Source organism: Xiphophorus hellerii, chromosome 7, assembly GCF_003331165.1.
Source record: "Xiphophorus hellerii strain 12219 chromosome 7, Xiphophorus_hellerii-4.1, whole genome shotgun sequence".
In the NCBI taxonomy this organism is placed as follows: Eukaryota; Metazoa; Chordata; class Actinopteri; order Cyprinodontiformes; family Poeciliidae; genus Xiphophorus; species Xiphophorus hellerii.
The window spans coordinates 17,303,640-17,316,787 of NC_045678.1; the positions used below are offsets into that span (position 1 = coordinate 17,303,640).

Consider the following 13,148-nt stretch of genomic DNA (forward strand, 5'->3'; position numbering starts at 1 on the left):
AAAATAAAAAAATAAAAATTAGAGGGCCGTGAAGAAATGTTCTCCATCTCAATATTAATTCTCAATTTCGCTCAGGAATTTGGACTATTGTTGAATTTACAGACCAATAGGCAGCTCCTTCCAGTGTTTAAACATTAAAAAAACATTCATCAGGTCACACAAAATAAATTATATATATATATATATATGAAAGGAAAAGTGTTTGGAAAATTGCCTACCATTTACATTTAATTGTTTGTTTGTTTTTTCCAGATCAATAATCCAGTTCTCAGCTATCAGTAGGAATATTTGCATTTTTTTTTCTTTTACTTTTTTTTTTTTTAAACAATTCACATGTTTTAGAATTAACATATTGTTGATGTCCCAACAGGAACAACTAAAATGCACATTTTAAAAAAAATTCTTACTGCTTTTTTTTTCTTTTCTTTTCTTTTTTTTTTTTTTTTTACAGGTGCAGTCACGTTGTGAAGCATTGTGGGGCCATCTGATCGGAGTCCAATCCCATCACTGTGTGTGCAGAACAGGTCCTATAGGAATTATATATATACTGGACTGATGTAATGAGGTTCGGTAATGTAAATAAAGCACGTCCTGCTGTGTAAATCCAGTTTCCCCCCCTTGTTTGGAGCAGAAGATTATTCAAGGAGCTCTTGGAAAGCTGCTTTATCTGAAACATTTTAAAGCCTCCATGTGTCAGCCGGTCTCCTCGTACAGGGCGCCAGGAGTGTCGCTTTGTTCCAGCTCTTTTGTATGTCTAATGACTTCCCTCCGCGGGTTGTTAGCACTTGACAGCGGGTCTCAAAACGACGAACTTTTCTTGCGGCCGTGTATTCAAAGGAGCTCCATCTAGGTGCGATGATTGGCAATTTTTGTCATGATGCTCTCGTTATTAACATAAAAATTGACACGGAAGACGCGATGTGAAATTATATGCACCTTCTAGCTGATTAGGGACGTCCCCACAGAGCAGGGACTGGGTGTTGGAGAAGCTATATTGCTGCCAAAATATCAGTCTGTTAGAGGCCTTAGTGAAGAAAGATGGACCAAGCTAAACATAATAATATGAACACCTTCTGCTTTTTTAAAGTTTGACGGAATGTACTTTAAAGCTGACGTAAATAGTCAGGTAAAAGTTTGATTTTCAAACCTTAGAAATGTAGGACTCCTTTATGGAGTACATTAGTATGAAATGGCACCCTGGTTGAAAAAGCCGATGTAAACTAATTAAAGTGGGGGGGTGTTTTGTTTTTGTTTGCAATCGGACAATTCGTCACGTTGCAGCTTCTACGTCCAGTTCGTACCCAGACAGGTCAATCGGGTTCCCTTCTATTTGCGTATCAGTTCATTTCTGTGGATAGGGTTTTATTGAACTTTGTGTCAGTTGTCCCCTTACAACAGTACATCAGTTTCGTACACAATTATTACCATTTCATTTATTTATTTTTGCTTCCATTTTTTGTTAAAAATAAAAATGTTGAATGAGTTGCTAATTTCTCCAGGTGGGTGTTTCTGGGATGAATTATGGATGTTTTAATTCTTGTGTAATTCATAGGAATATGTAAGATTTTACCTCCCTCATATTTCCATTGACTATGACTCCAATTCATATGTGATCCAGTCCGAGTAATGGCAATTTCGTCATTCAATACTTTTCTCATTTTGTTCGTTTCGTATGCAACTTTCTTTTTGGGTACGAAACAGTGTTGTCTCAGGGGACATATCACTTTGTAAGCCAGCAGATGGAAGTTTTCTGTCGCTTTAACAACCCATTATTTAAAGCTACTTTCTATGTTCTATTTTAAGGAAATGTGGTCTTATGTCTTCAAGTCAGTGCAGAAGGTTGCATCGAATTGTTTTGATTTCATCAGATAATCTTTCAGATTTTATAAGAATAAGCTGGTCTTTAAAAGGAGATACGAACGAATCTAAATGGGTACTGGGTTCCAACAGGGTGCTAATATTACGTATTTAACTAATAATCTAACACTGAATTAAAGTAAATGGGAAATTTGAGCATTATGATTTTTATCTCCAATAATAAAAATATTTACGAACAAAACTAAATTCATATGCAGTCGTGAAATAAGCAAAAATGGAGGTAATGGACGAAATATGGGAATAATTGACCATGAAAATACTCCTTCAGAATTTTTCAACATGTTATATTATTAATTTTTAAATATTTCTTAGAACCCTTTAATATCACTGATTTTGATTTTGATCTGTATCTCAACCAATATTGCAGATTTTGACTCGGATCAAAATAAATATCTCTGAACGACCTCGTGCTGGTTTTAAACTTAATCATAACACATTCCCTTACAAATTACAGGAGCAGACTGAGGAAAACCGCAATAAATCATCGCTTCTCGAAGCAGGAAGGAATGGACTCGGGGTCAACACGAAACATCCGGTGGAAGATAAAAATGTTGGGCACGAAACAACCAAAAAAGCAAAAGTAAAGAAAAAAAAAATGGTGGAAGGGCGAAATAACCAGCCAAGAAAAACTGGTCTACTCGCATGACGGGGGCACGTCTTTTGAAAACTGTTGGCTATATGAATTGCAATATTTGATGTCCACTTTTGCTGTTGCTGTCGTTGTTTTTTAGAAATAATACTTAGAAATGAAACATTGTGTCTGTTTACAACGCTTGACGCACACGTGTCTTTTAAAAACAGAGGCAGGGTGACCAGTTATCTGTTAAGTGAGCTCTCCTCTCGCTGATCAGGTGATGGGACTGATGTCTTACTGAGAACAGCGGCGGAATACGGTAGAAAGCTGCTCTCTGATCTCTGCGTGGAAGCCGTGCAGGTAAAGTCAGCGCCGGCGCTCCTGGAGCCCAGCGCGCTAGCTGCCTGGCTGCTGCTGTGGCAGCTCAAACACGAACAGGGCCCGGAGGCGGACGGAGCGCTAACCGCGGCCGCCGCCGCAGCCGCCGCCGCCGCCGCGGAGGCCGCAGCCGAGCTGTTTAGGCCCGCGGGCGACTGGTAGAGTCCCGGGTGTCTGAAGCTGCACAGGAGCTCTGGCCGCGAATATGGATGGGAGAGGGCGCGGAAGGTATCAAGAGGCCGGATGGAGGTGGCGAAGGGTGAAGAGGCGGCTCCGGTGGCCGCGGCGGCCGCTGCTGCCGCCGTGACGCCGACGTGCGGATAGTAGTGCAGAGGCATGTGCGAGTGGAAGGGGTATGGTAGACTTCCTGTGGCGGCCGCATGCGTCATCATGTAAGTGTAGAAGCTGGGGTCTGCAGGATGGGGCCAGGACATGGCCAAGCGCTGCCTCTTATCCTTCATCCGCCTGTTCTGGAACCACACCTGCGCACAGAGTCAGAACAAGGCCCATATTGAAGCTGCCGTGTTGCTTTCAAGCACCACATTTAGAAAGGGGAAGTGTGTGCTTGAGCGTGTGCAGCAGGAGGGACACACACACACACCCCTGCTTTGACGATAAATATTTATTAGAAACGCTCCCGTTTTTATGAAATAGCAATAAAAGTGGGATTTAGATAAGATGCAGCACTTCATATGAGCAAATTCGTTTTGCTTGTGCAGTTTATTTATAAAAAATATCCTAAATGCAAAAAAATAATAAATAAATAATAATAATAATAATTTTGCGTGCACGTTGGATTAAAAAAATCCCCCAAAGACTTGCAATAATTATTAAAACATTTGCATAAAATTGTTAACTTGTAAGATCTGTTTCAGCTATTTACACAGCGACCACAGTTCTTTTTACTCCCATCGAGCATCATGATTTGCAGCCTCACCTTAATTGTTGTTTCGGGTAGATTCAGCGCTGCGGCTAATTCGCACCTCCTCGGTCTGGAAACGTAGTTTTCCCGATAAAACTCCTTTTCCAGTCTCCCGATCTGTTCCCGGGTGAAAGCAGTCCGATACCTCCTGACCTGGTCGGTGTTGGAATTGTTGGATCCTCCCGCCGAGTTTCCGTTCATGTTCTGGAGGGAGTTCGAGCTTGTGTTGGAGGACGCTGAATTACTGTCAGAAAAGACTGAAAAATAAGAAGAATTATAGGCCTATGCTTTATTAATTATTATTATTATTATTATTAAGAGCTCACTAAACTGCAAGACAAAATGGACTCTTGTGCGCCTGTGTGGTCCCACAACTGCATATCTTTTGATAATTTTATTTTTCTTATTGTACCAGTTTACGGTGCACACGCAAAAGAGCATGCTCAAAAAACGAGAAAAAGAAAGAAAAATAAGAAAAGATCTGAAAATTGATTGCACTATTTTTTGCTGGAATTGGGAGAAATTTAAATGTAAAATTATGGAAACAAAACACATTTTCAATTGTGTGATTTAAATTTTTGTAAATAACTCCGAAAAAAAAAGTAATAATATTAAAGAGCGGTGTGCAGGCAACACAAAATCTCACCCTTGTTGTTTTCCTTGTGCTGGCTCGGCGAGCGATGCGCAGGGCATCCCACCTCCACATCACTATTTATGTCTGATTCTTGCGAAACTTCGGAGTAAAGACTCATTTTCTTTCTGCTCTCCGACGATGAAATCTCCGCAGAAGAGGCGTTCTCGCTGCCGTGGTGCGTCCCGAAAAGACTTTCTATTTCAAATTTGCCTTTCGTCGGGATGTCCCCGAGATTCCCATGAAGGGAAGCGGAGGTTATTCTCGGACTGAGTCGTCCACCGTGTTGGGAGTTTTCCAGGGCCTCCAGAACTGAATTTCCCGGCGCGTCCCCGAGCCTCTTCCCCGCAACAGGACTGTGCAGACCCCTCTCCATCAATATCATCTCTTTTCTTATCCTCTCCATCATTGAGTCGTGCCAAAAAAAAAAAAAAAAAAAAAAAAAGAAAAGAAAAGAAAAAGAAAGGGGAGGAAAAGGCACTAAGACACAACACTTGTCCAGGGATGGGCTGGCGCACAAATGAGTTGTGTCAGAGCTAAATCCGCATGCAACTCTGCTTTACCGTGTCTGGATCAACCGTTTTATAAGCAAGACGCAAAAAAATGTAAGAATCTGAATGCAACCGAGCTGCAGGCGCGCATCCTTCCTTACACGCAGCAGCGGGAGGGGAGAGAAAAAAAAGTCATTCATCAAAAAAGTGCTCGATGTCCGTTGTTAAAATGCTGCGCTGACGCTGCTCCAATGATCATTTATTGTAACAGGTTTATAAGCAAATAAATAGGAGAGGGCTGTCACTTGATGATGGAGGCGGCCTTCGGTCAGACGAATAATATCCAAGTGGAGAGGGAAGAGAGGAGTGAGGAGCGAGGTGCGCGTCCCTGGCTTGATCTCTGAGTCTGTTTCAGATCGCTCTTGGGTTTGGCCTCTTGGGGGGGAATTGACAGTCTGATTAATAAAATGAGCCGAGCAGCATTTCCCTCTTCATTTAGGAATATTATTATGCTTTGATTCTCTATTGTTTGCCTCCTCTCTTTTCGCCCTCCCCCTCTCTAATCCTTGTTCTTTTATTTATCCCGCTTATTACTTTTTTTAAATTTTTTTGTAATTATTATTATTTTTGCAACTCCCTTTGATAAAATGTGCATTTTAGTTCCAAGATTAAAGGGAAAAACAATCATCTTTTTCACCTATTGATAAAACTATTTCGTCTTTTTTGTCTTTAGTTGAAATATGTCAATTTTTCCACCTATAAAGCTCACAACTATAAGTTATTATGCTTTACAGACGCAGCTTCAGGAAGACAAAATGCACGTTTTCATGGATCCCCTGACAAAAGCACAAAATATCTATAGACCTTGGATAAAAACGCAAATGATATTTAAAAAGCCTGAACGTGTCAGTCGATCATTTAATGACACACTGTTAAACAAAAAATAAAAATTCGTTTCGTTGACGGATTGCTATTTTATTTGGTCTTTTATTTCTGCATTTAAATCGAATTCAACAACTTAATTTTTATCGTGTTTTTGCCTTAATCTTTGAATGAATTTAATTAATGATTTCTTCTGATCCTGAACAAGTTTCTTAGCTTTCAGTAGTTGTCTATTATAACTGTAGTTTTATTTGTTTAACATGCTTTCTTTATGTAATAAACAATATTAATACTCATGCATCGACGCATTGTTTCACGATTTGAGAGGAATATGAAGACGCCTTCAGAGTTTCCTCTGCGCGTCCTCTGGCGCCCCCTACAGGTTTTTAGTATCAACTACTGGCTTTGATATCAGAAGCGGTTCATTATAGGCTATGTCCTGACTTGTCTCTTTCTTGACCTTTATTCGGAATATTCGCAGGAATTGTTTTGCATGCCAATGTCTGTAGTTATTTTGATGAAGCAGTTGCAAAAGGGAAACAGTCTGTAGCTCAGACTGAATTTTGAATTATAAACGTGCCTTGATATCAACATGTCTAAATTATGTAAGTTAAGTTAAAATTGTTCAAATAATAATCATGCTTTGACAGAAATATTTATTCAGTTTTTTAAATCTTTTTTTTTTTTTTTTAAATCTCAAAACATAGATGAAATAACACACAAATATGTTTCTGCAGGGCCGTTCAGAGGCATAAGTAAATATAGAAACTGCTGTGGGCCCCCTACATATCTGTAGCAGGAATTGTTCACAAAGAGCAAATTGACAAAGGCATCAGCTGTATGCCAATTACAATCACCACAGTTTGAAAGTTATGATGACAAAGACAAAATAATTAATTAATTTCTGCTTTTCGTGTGTTACCTTAGAAAATATTTTATTTGCACTTGTGAATTGATTAGCGAGTAATGGATTTTTTTCTGTGATTGTGAGTAGAACATCAAACTTACCTCTTCTCTGGCACGTTAAATAAGTAAATAAATAAATAAATCATGAACAGCATAAATGGAAAGTTAGTGATTTGTGTATTTATCTGGAGGTACAGTATGTGCACAATCTTATACTGGAAATGATAGAAAAAAAAAATCATATCCACTAATATGTAATTTATATTTTATGTGAAAGTGAATGCACCTCAGTTATTGCCACCACAGCTCTTAATTCTTTGTATGCCCCCTATTTGCCAGTATAATAGTACTGATCTCTTGTAACTTTTCACAAGTTTGCAGTCTTGGATCCTCTCTTATTCCAGATTCTTCTCAGTTTAGGAAAATGTCTCTACGGTACTAAGATGACCATGGCAAAATGACTTGTCTGGTGAAAAGTTTCTTGTGTTTGGAAGTGATCCATACGTTTTTGATTAACTCCCAAATCCCAATGGGTCACCACCAGACTAGTGGTGACCCATTTTTCATTTTTTACACAGTTTAATTTAATATCTTGGTATTTTTTAAATAATTAATAGCACCACAAACAAGGTTTTAATAAGGTATTCAGTGAGTTTGGAATAAAAACAAGTCCACTGCATCGTAGATCCTCCACCATCTTTAGCAGGTCTGAGGCTCTTTGTTTCACACTAAACTCGCATGGAGTGTTTAATTCTCTGACAAATAGGAAGCAAAGTTTAAATTCTGCTAAAGGGCTCAAATTCTTTGTTCTGTTAAAGTTCTGGTGATTTACATCTAGCATAATTAGATTATTTGCTCAATGAATCAGATGTCACAAACACATACAAATGTTTGCACTAAAGGCAAACCAAACGAAGTAAGACAAAAAGTTTCAAACTCCGTGACAAGAAGGTAACATGTTATTTTTTTTATGTCTATCAAACTCTTGGCAGTGTATATACAGCATAGTTCCCAGAGAAATTGAAGAACAATTTTGCAGTTCAGAAAAATTCTCTCTTTATTTATTAGGTCTAAGGGAATAGATCTAAGCTTTTATAGTGAGTGTGTTTACAATGATTGCACTTAGCGGATCATAATTTTTTTTAAAGAGTAAAATTCTGTTGTTGTGGTACAGCTTAATTCTTCTTTCTCTTATAATAAAGATTATGGGAACAAGTGAACATAGATAAATACATTTCTTTTTCATGACAAAGAAGAGCCTTTTAACCTTCTTCGTATTGTTTAAAAGGTTCCGTTTGAACCATCTCTTGATTGATGCGATGATGTGATACTCTGGGTGTGAAATAGCTCTAAATTTTATTTATGCTGTGCTATTATGAACTGTAGGAAGTACATGTAGGGAAAAAGTTAGATTTTCAAGTGAAATATTGCAACAACAATAAACTTATACAGTGATAACACCAACCTCATCCTTAGTAACCTGTATCATTGGACTACAAAGAGGTTGTACATTTGAATACCACATTTAGAAGGAATTTGTACTGAAGACAGAGATAAAAAAAAAATAGACCATGACCCAAATCCATGTTGTTTCACTGAAAATAAACAAAAGCTTTTATATCTTTTGTTATTATAAAAAGAAAGGTTTGGCAAACTAATTAACATATTCTGTCTGATTTAAAAAGGAACCTGTCAACTTTTCACAAAAAATATACTTTCTTTGTGTGAGTAAAACAATGAATCCCATTGGTTTATTACTATCATATTTCATGGCTGCTGATGATCCATTCAGAAACTTGCCAGAAAAAGATTTTGGAAATGACAGATGAAAAATGACTTTAGTCTGACCAGTTTTGTTGGACTCAGTCTCTCTCCAGTGGTCAATGGAGGAACTGCAACATATCCCGCTAAGGAGCTATTTGTTCCAAAGGTCCAGAATCCTGGTTTCCAGAACTTACTGTTCTTCATGTTTTAGGCATTTTAGAAATGCATAGTTATGCTTCTGCAGAATTTGTTGACATACTGAGGAGCAAATACAATTTCTTGTGACTCCACAACCTGCATAAAGGTTCTTTAATTGATCCCCCCTTTATTGCACCAAGAACTGGCAACAGTTATGTAGATTTTTACTTTGGTCATTTTTGACAAGAGTTAAACTAATGAAGTCTGAATCCCGTCATTTGAAAAACTTTGCAAGAACAAAAACTGGCAACCATTATTTTGCTTTTTATTAGTATTGCATGTAAGATTGTGTCTTTTTTAGTCTTTTGTGTGACCTACGTACATATGTAACTTATAGACCAAGGATTCTGAACTTCATATGCACCTTTTTTTATCATATCTGCAGAGAATTTTGATCACATATTAAAACCTTTAAGAATTCACCCCAAAACAAAACTAATTTAATGCACTTTTTTGATCAAATCATTTTATTAGAACAAAAACACATATTTAAATAGAGTTAAATACTACAGATTCCATTAATTACATTGAAATCTAAATCATCCTTAGCTGTTATGCAAAATCAGATATTATTTTCCCTTTGCACAACAAAAGGAAGCACCACAAAATACTTTTATGTGGTTGTGTTGCCCTGGGCAGAAAGCCACATCACCCATTTTCAGGATTGTCAGTGAAATTCCAGTTCCAATATGGAGGTTTAGAAATGTTTTTTTTTTTTTTTAAACCTTCCTTTCCTACCTTCTGTGTGGTGAAAAGATAAATACGGGCAATGTTTGTCCAATTTCCAGTTCTTTACCACCTTCAATTGTTGGTATATTGATATGGGCTGCTGTCTGGAAGTAGTCTCAAAACTGTGGGAAAGTATATGCCCCTTTACAAATTCTTCTGTTTTTGCTGTTCTTGTCTCACCCAAATGTTCTGGATTATCAAGTAAATTTGAATATCTGACAAAGATAACCCAGATAAAAACAAAAAAGTAGTTTTAAAGTTATAATATAATTTATTGATGAACAAATCCATTCAAACTAACATGGGCCTGTGTATAAAAAGGGCTTTGTTGAGTCAAAAAATTGTGAATAGCCATTTATTTGGAAAGCCAACTTCAAGTTCACCAGCATGTCCAGGTGTGATGAAAAACACATTTAAATAGAACCAGTCTGACTAAATGAAGTAGGCTACAATATATTAAGCATGCGGTAATATGAGACATTCACAACACAAATGAGAAAGTCAATGGTGTCCATTAGTCTGGAAAGGTTTGTACAGTGATTCAAAAGACTTTGTGACTCCAGTGAATAACAGGAAGAGCCATTGTCCACAAATGGGAAAAACATGGAATATCGCTGAACTTTCCCCAGACTGGTTAGCCTACCAAACTTGCTCTGTGAGTGCAATGCATGCACATCCAGGAGGACAGAAAAAAAAATCCCAGAACAGCATCTAAATACTCATAGGTCTCACTTGCCTCAATTAGGTTCAATGTTCATTATTCAACAACAAGAAAGAAATGGGGCAAAAGTGGCTTCCGTGGGAGAGTTACAAGACCAAAACCCCTGTTGAAACAAAGAATACAAAGACTCTTCTCACACTTACCAAGATGCATCTTAATGATCTTTTACCATGTAGCTCCAGCTCTGGAGTCAGTGTCCTGACAGGTTTAGATGTGTTAGTGCTCACACAGCTGATTCAGATATGTCCAACATATATCAAACTTCTGCAGAGGCCTCCTAATGAACCTCATTTGAATCTGGTGTGTTGGCCCAGGGAAAGGGCTAAAACATACCGGCCCTTGAGGACTGACTTTGAAAAATATCCTGTGGATGGGTTTGACAACATTTTGGAAGGTGTGTTTCCCATTACATCTGGAATTAAATGAACACTTTGGAAAAATAGAATATAATGCTGACCAACGTGATAGTGGTAAAGTCATTGTCTGGTTTGTTGATTCAGGATTACTCAACATAGTTTATGGAACTCTTCTGTTCTCTTGTAGAAGATCTGGTCACTAATTCATGACCATTAACTCAAGCACACTGGGTTGAAGAGTAGACTTTAAAAAAACAACAAAAAATAAATAAAATGAAAACTTTGGAGTGGCCAAATTTAATCTTTGACTTACATCCAATTAAGTGTTTTTACCTAAACAGGCTCTAAAACATCCCAGTGTCATAAAATTTAAACAATTTTGCAGAGAAAATTGGACCAAAACTCCTCCTGAGGAGCCAATACTGCTGGCAAAGGTAATTACATTTAGGATACAGTTATGTTTTTCTTAAATGATCAGGTTGGCCTAGATTACAATTTTTGCTCAATAAGCTAAATCATACACTGCCCTTTATATTTGGAAGAAATTTGTCTGATATTTAAATTTGTTTTATTATATGAAACCTATTAATGAGACAAAAAGGCAAAACTTTGAGAAAGGACAAATTGCAATGTCAAATGTAAGCATTGTTGTATTTGGTATACTTTTGGAAAAGAGAATCTGATCAAAGCAGATGGGAAGAAGGACAAAATGCATAGAAATCTTGGAAAAAAATATGAAGTTTGGAAAGACTTGAGAGTGGAGTGGTTCACCTTCCAGCATGGGAATGACATTAAATGTACAGCTGTGGAATGGTTTAGATACATGATTCTCAAAATAGTAGTCCTTTTGCAGCTCACTATACTTAAAGGTCATTAACTGAACTACAATTTAAATCTAAAAAGCAGTGGTCACCAAGTGGATAAGTACCTCATGGAAATATTATAATATTACAATATGATATTGCCTGGAAATACAATTACTGAAAATACAAACTCCTTTGGTTGACATGAAAGGAAATTGTATTAGCATCTATCAAGGGCAGAGCTAAGAAACAGCTGGAAACTGAAGATGCACAGTGGTGAGAATATTTATTACAAGTTATTTCATATTTGTATACAAGTGAAATACAACACAGCAGGAAACTTCTCTAGTCACAATTTTCCAGAAATGTGACAGATTATTGTTGAAAAAGACTTACAAACAGCTTAATAAATATGTCCTGCAAGAGTAAATACCACTACTGATTTTTACACCCAGCTTGATGACATTTGAATAGTTTGGTTGTCTACTAGAGACAGAAGAGAAGCTTGTGCTACAATCCTCTAGTGTCTTTCACTGTGGTGGTAATAGTGAAAGACACTATTTCACAACAAAATACCCAACAGTATTTTATTGGGTGGCATGTGGGAATAGTTTGGATCAATGCAAATTGATGTGAATTTGGCCTAATCAAAGTCCAAAGAAATCCAGTTGAGAATCTGGGGCAAGATTTGAAAACTGACATTCACAGACTGTCTCCTTCAAATCTCACTGAATTTGATTTATGCAAAAATGAAGAAAAATGTTACAAATATACAAGAGGAAGTAGTAATTTAGTGAAGCTGACTAGAATTACTTCAGACTTTTATTATAAAATATATTTAAACCATGCATCCTTTCCCTAATTCATAATATGCACTTATATGTGCTGGTCTATTGCAGAAAGTCCCATAAAAACATGTAACCCTAATCAGAAAACAACTCGTGTTGAAATCAATATGGGTTGGTATAGTAAAAAAGGCTACATTAATCCATTAAATCAATTTTTGTTCTTATACACGTTACCTCTTTAACACTAGGAGGGCTCTCCTAGTGTTAAATAAGCTTCAATCATTATTAAAATAACTATTTTTGAAAATAATTTTTGAAAAATTGTATAACCTTTTAATGCCATAATAACATGATCATAATTACAACCTCTATTTGTTATTTATAAAACCAGACAATATATTGTACGGAAACTTAAGCAGAATGTTTGTGGTATTTGTGTTAAAGTCAAATGTTTCTATTGTATGAAATATGCAACAAAACATAGAGGGGAGGGGGGAAGTAGCGTAGACACTTTCATCAGCAGTGTAGTTGGCATTTCATTTTGACTTGATCCAAATCATTACTCTGCAGAAAATCTGACTCCAATAGCAAATTAACAAATATTGAATATTAAAAATTAAAAAGTGGTTCAAAGGATCCGGGTGGGTCCACACGGAGGGATAAGTATTGGGTCGAAACATGGTAAAATGTGTAAATCTTAAAACATAATATCGTCTTAACCAACAAGAAGATTATATTTACTTATCAAACTGTCTAATTGTCAGTGTTGGTGTAGTTTAGTACATTTGTCTTCCACAAAAGAGTTTAGCCATTAACTACTCTGATAGCTATTCACCCAGGTTTCTGTAAACTAAAAACGGTCAGTAGGACGAACCCCCCTTTGTTACAGGAGCCGCATAATCAATTTTCTTTCCTTAAGAGAGAGGGCCATCTAGTGGCAGCTTCTTGCAAGTGCAGAAAACACAACCAGCAAAATGGTTGTTCAGGCCAACCTCTTTTTTTTTTTTTTCTTTTTTTAAAAATAAATTATAAGTCTTTCTATGTAGATTCAAACATTTTACTGTTTACCGTAGAAATTGGTTACAGGAGATTTACTTTTTATTTTTCCCGAACCTTGGAGGGTTTTC

General features: G+C 36.9%; 1 protein-coding gene across 1 annotated transcript; it reads right to left on the reverse strand.

Moving 5' to 3' along the window:
- Positions 1-297: 297 nt before the first annotated feature.
- Positions 298-5,310, reverse strand: evx2 (even-skipped homeobox 2). The gene is made up of 3 exons (XM_032566740.1): positions 4,399-5,310; positions 3,768-4,009; positions 298-3,312 (listed from the first exon to the last, which is right to left on the reverse strand). Exons 1-3 carry the CDS (start codon positions 4,790-4,792, stop codon positions 2,695-2,697), a joined length of 1,254 nt encoding a protein of 417 aa, XP_032422631.1. The 5' UTR covers positions 4,793-5,310; the 3' UTR covers positions 298-2,694.
- Positions 5,311-13,148: the final 7,838 nt, after the last annotated feature.

Excerpts from the sequence above, each read along its gene's own strand:
- evx2 (XM_032566740.1), bottom strand. The coding sequence starts at position 4,792 with ATGATGGAGAGGATAAGAAAAGAGATGATATTGATGGAGAGGGGTCTG. Across the intron at positions 4,010-4,398 it reads GCACAAGGAAAACAACAAGG|TCTTTTCTGACAGTAATTCA; the intron begins GTGAGATTTTGT and ends CTTATTTTTCAG. Across the intron at positions 3,313-3,767 it reads TACCCGAAACAACAATTAAG|GTGTGGTTCCAGAACAGGCG; the intron begins GTGAGGCTGCAA and ends CTCTGTGCGCAG.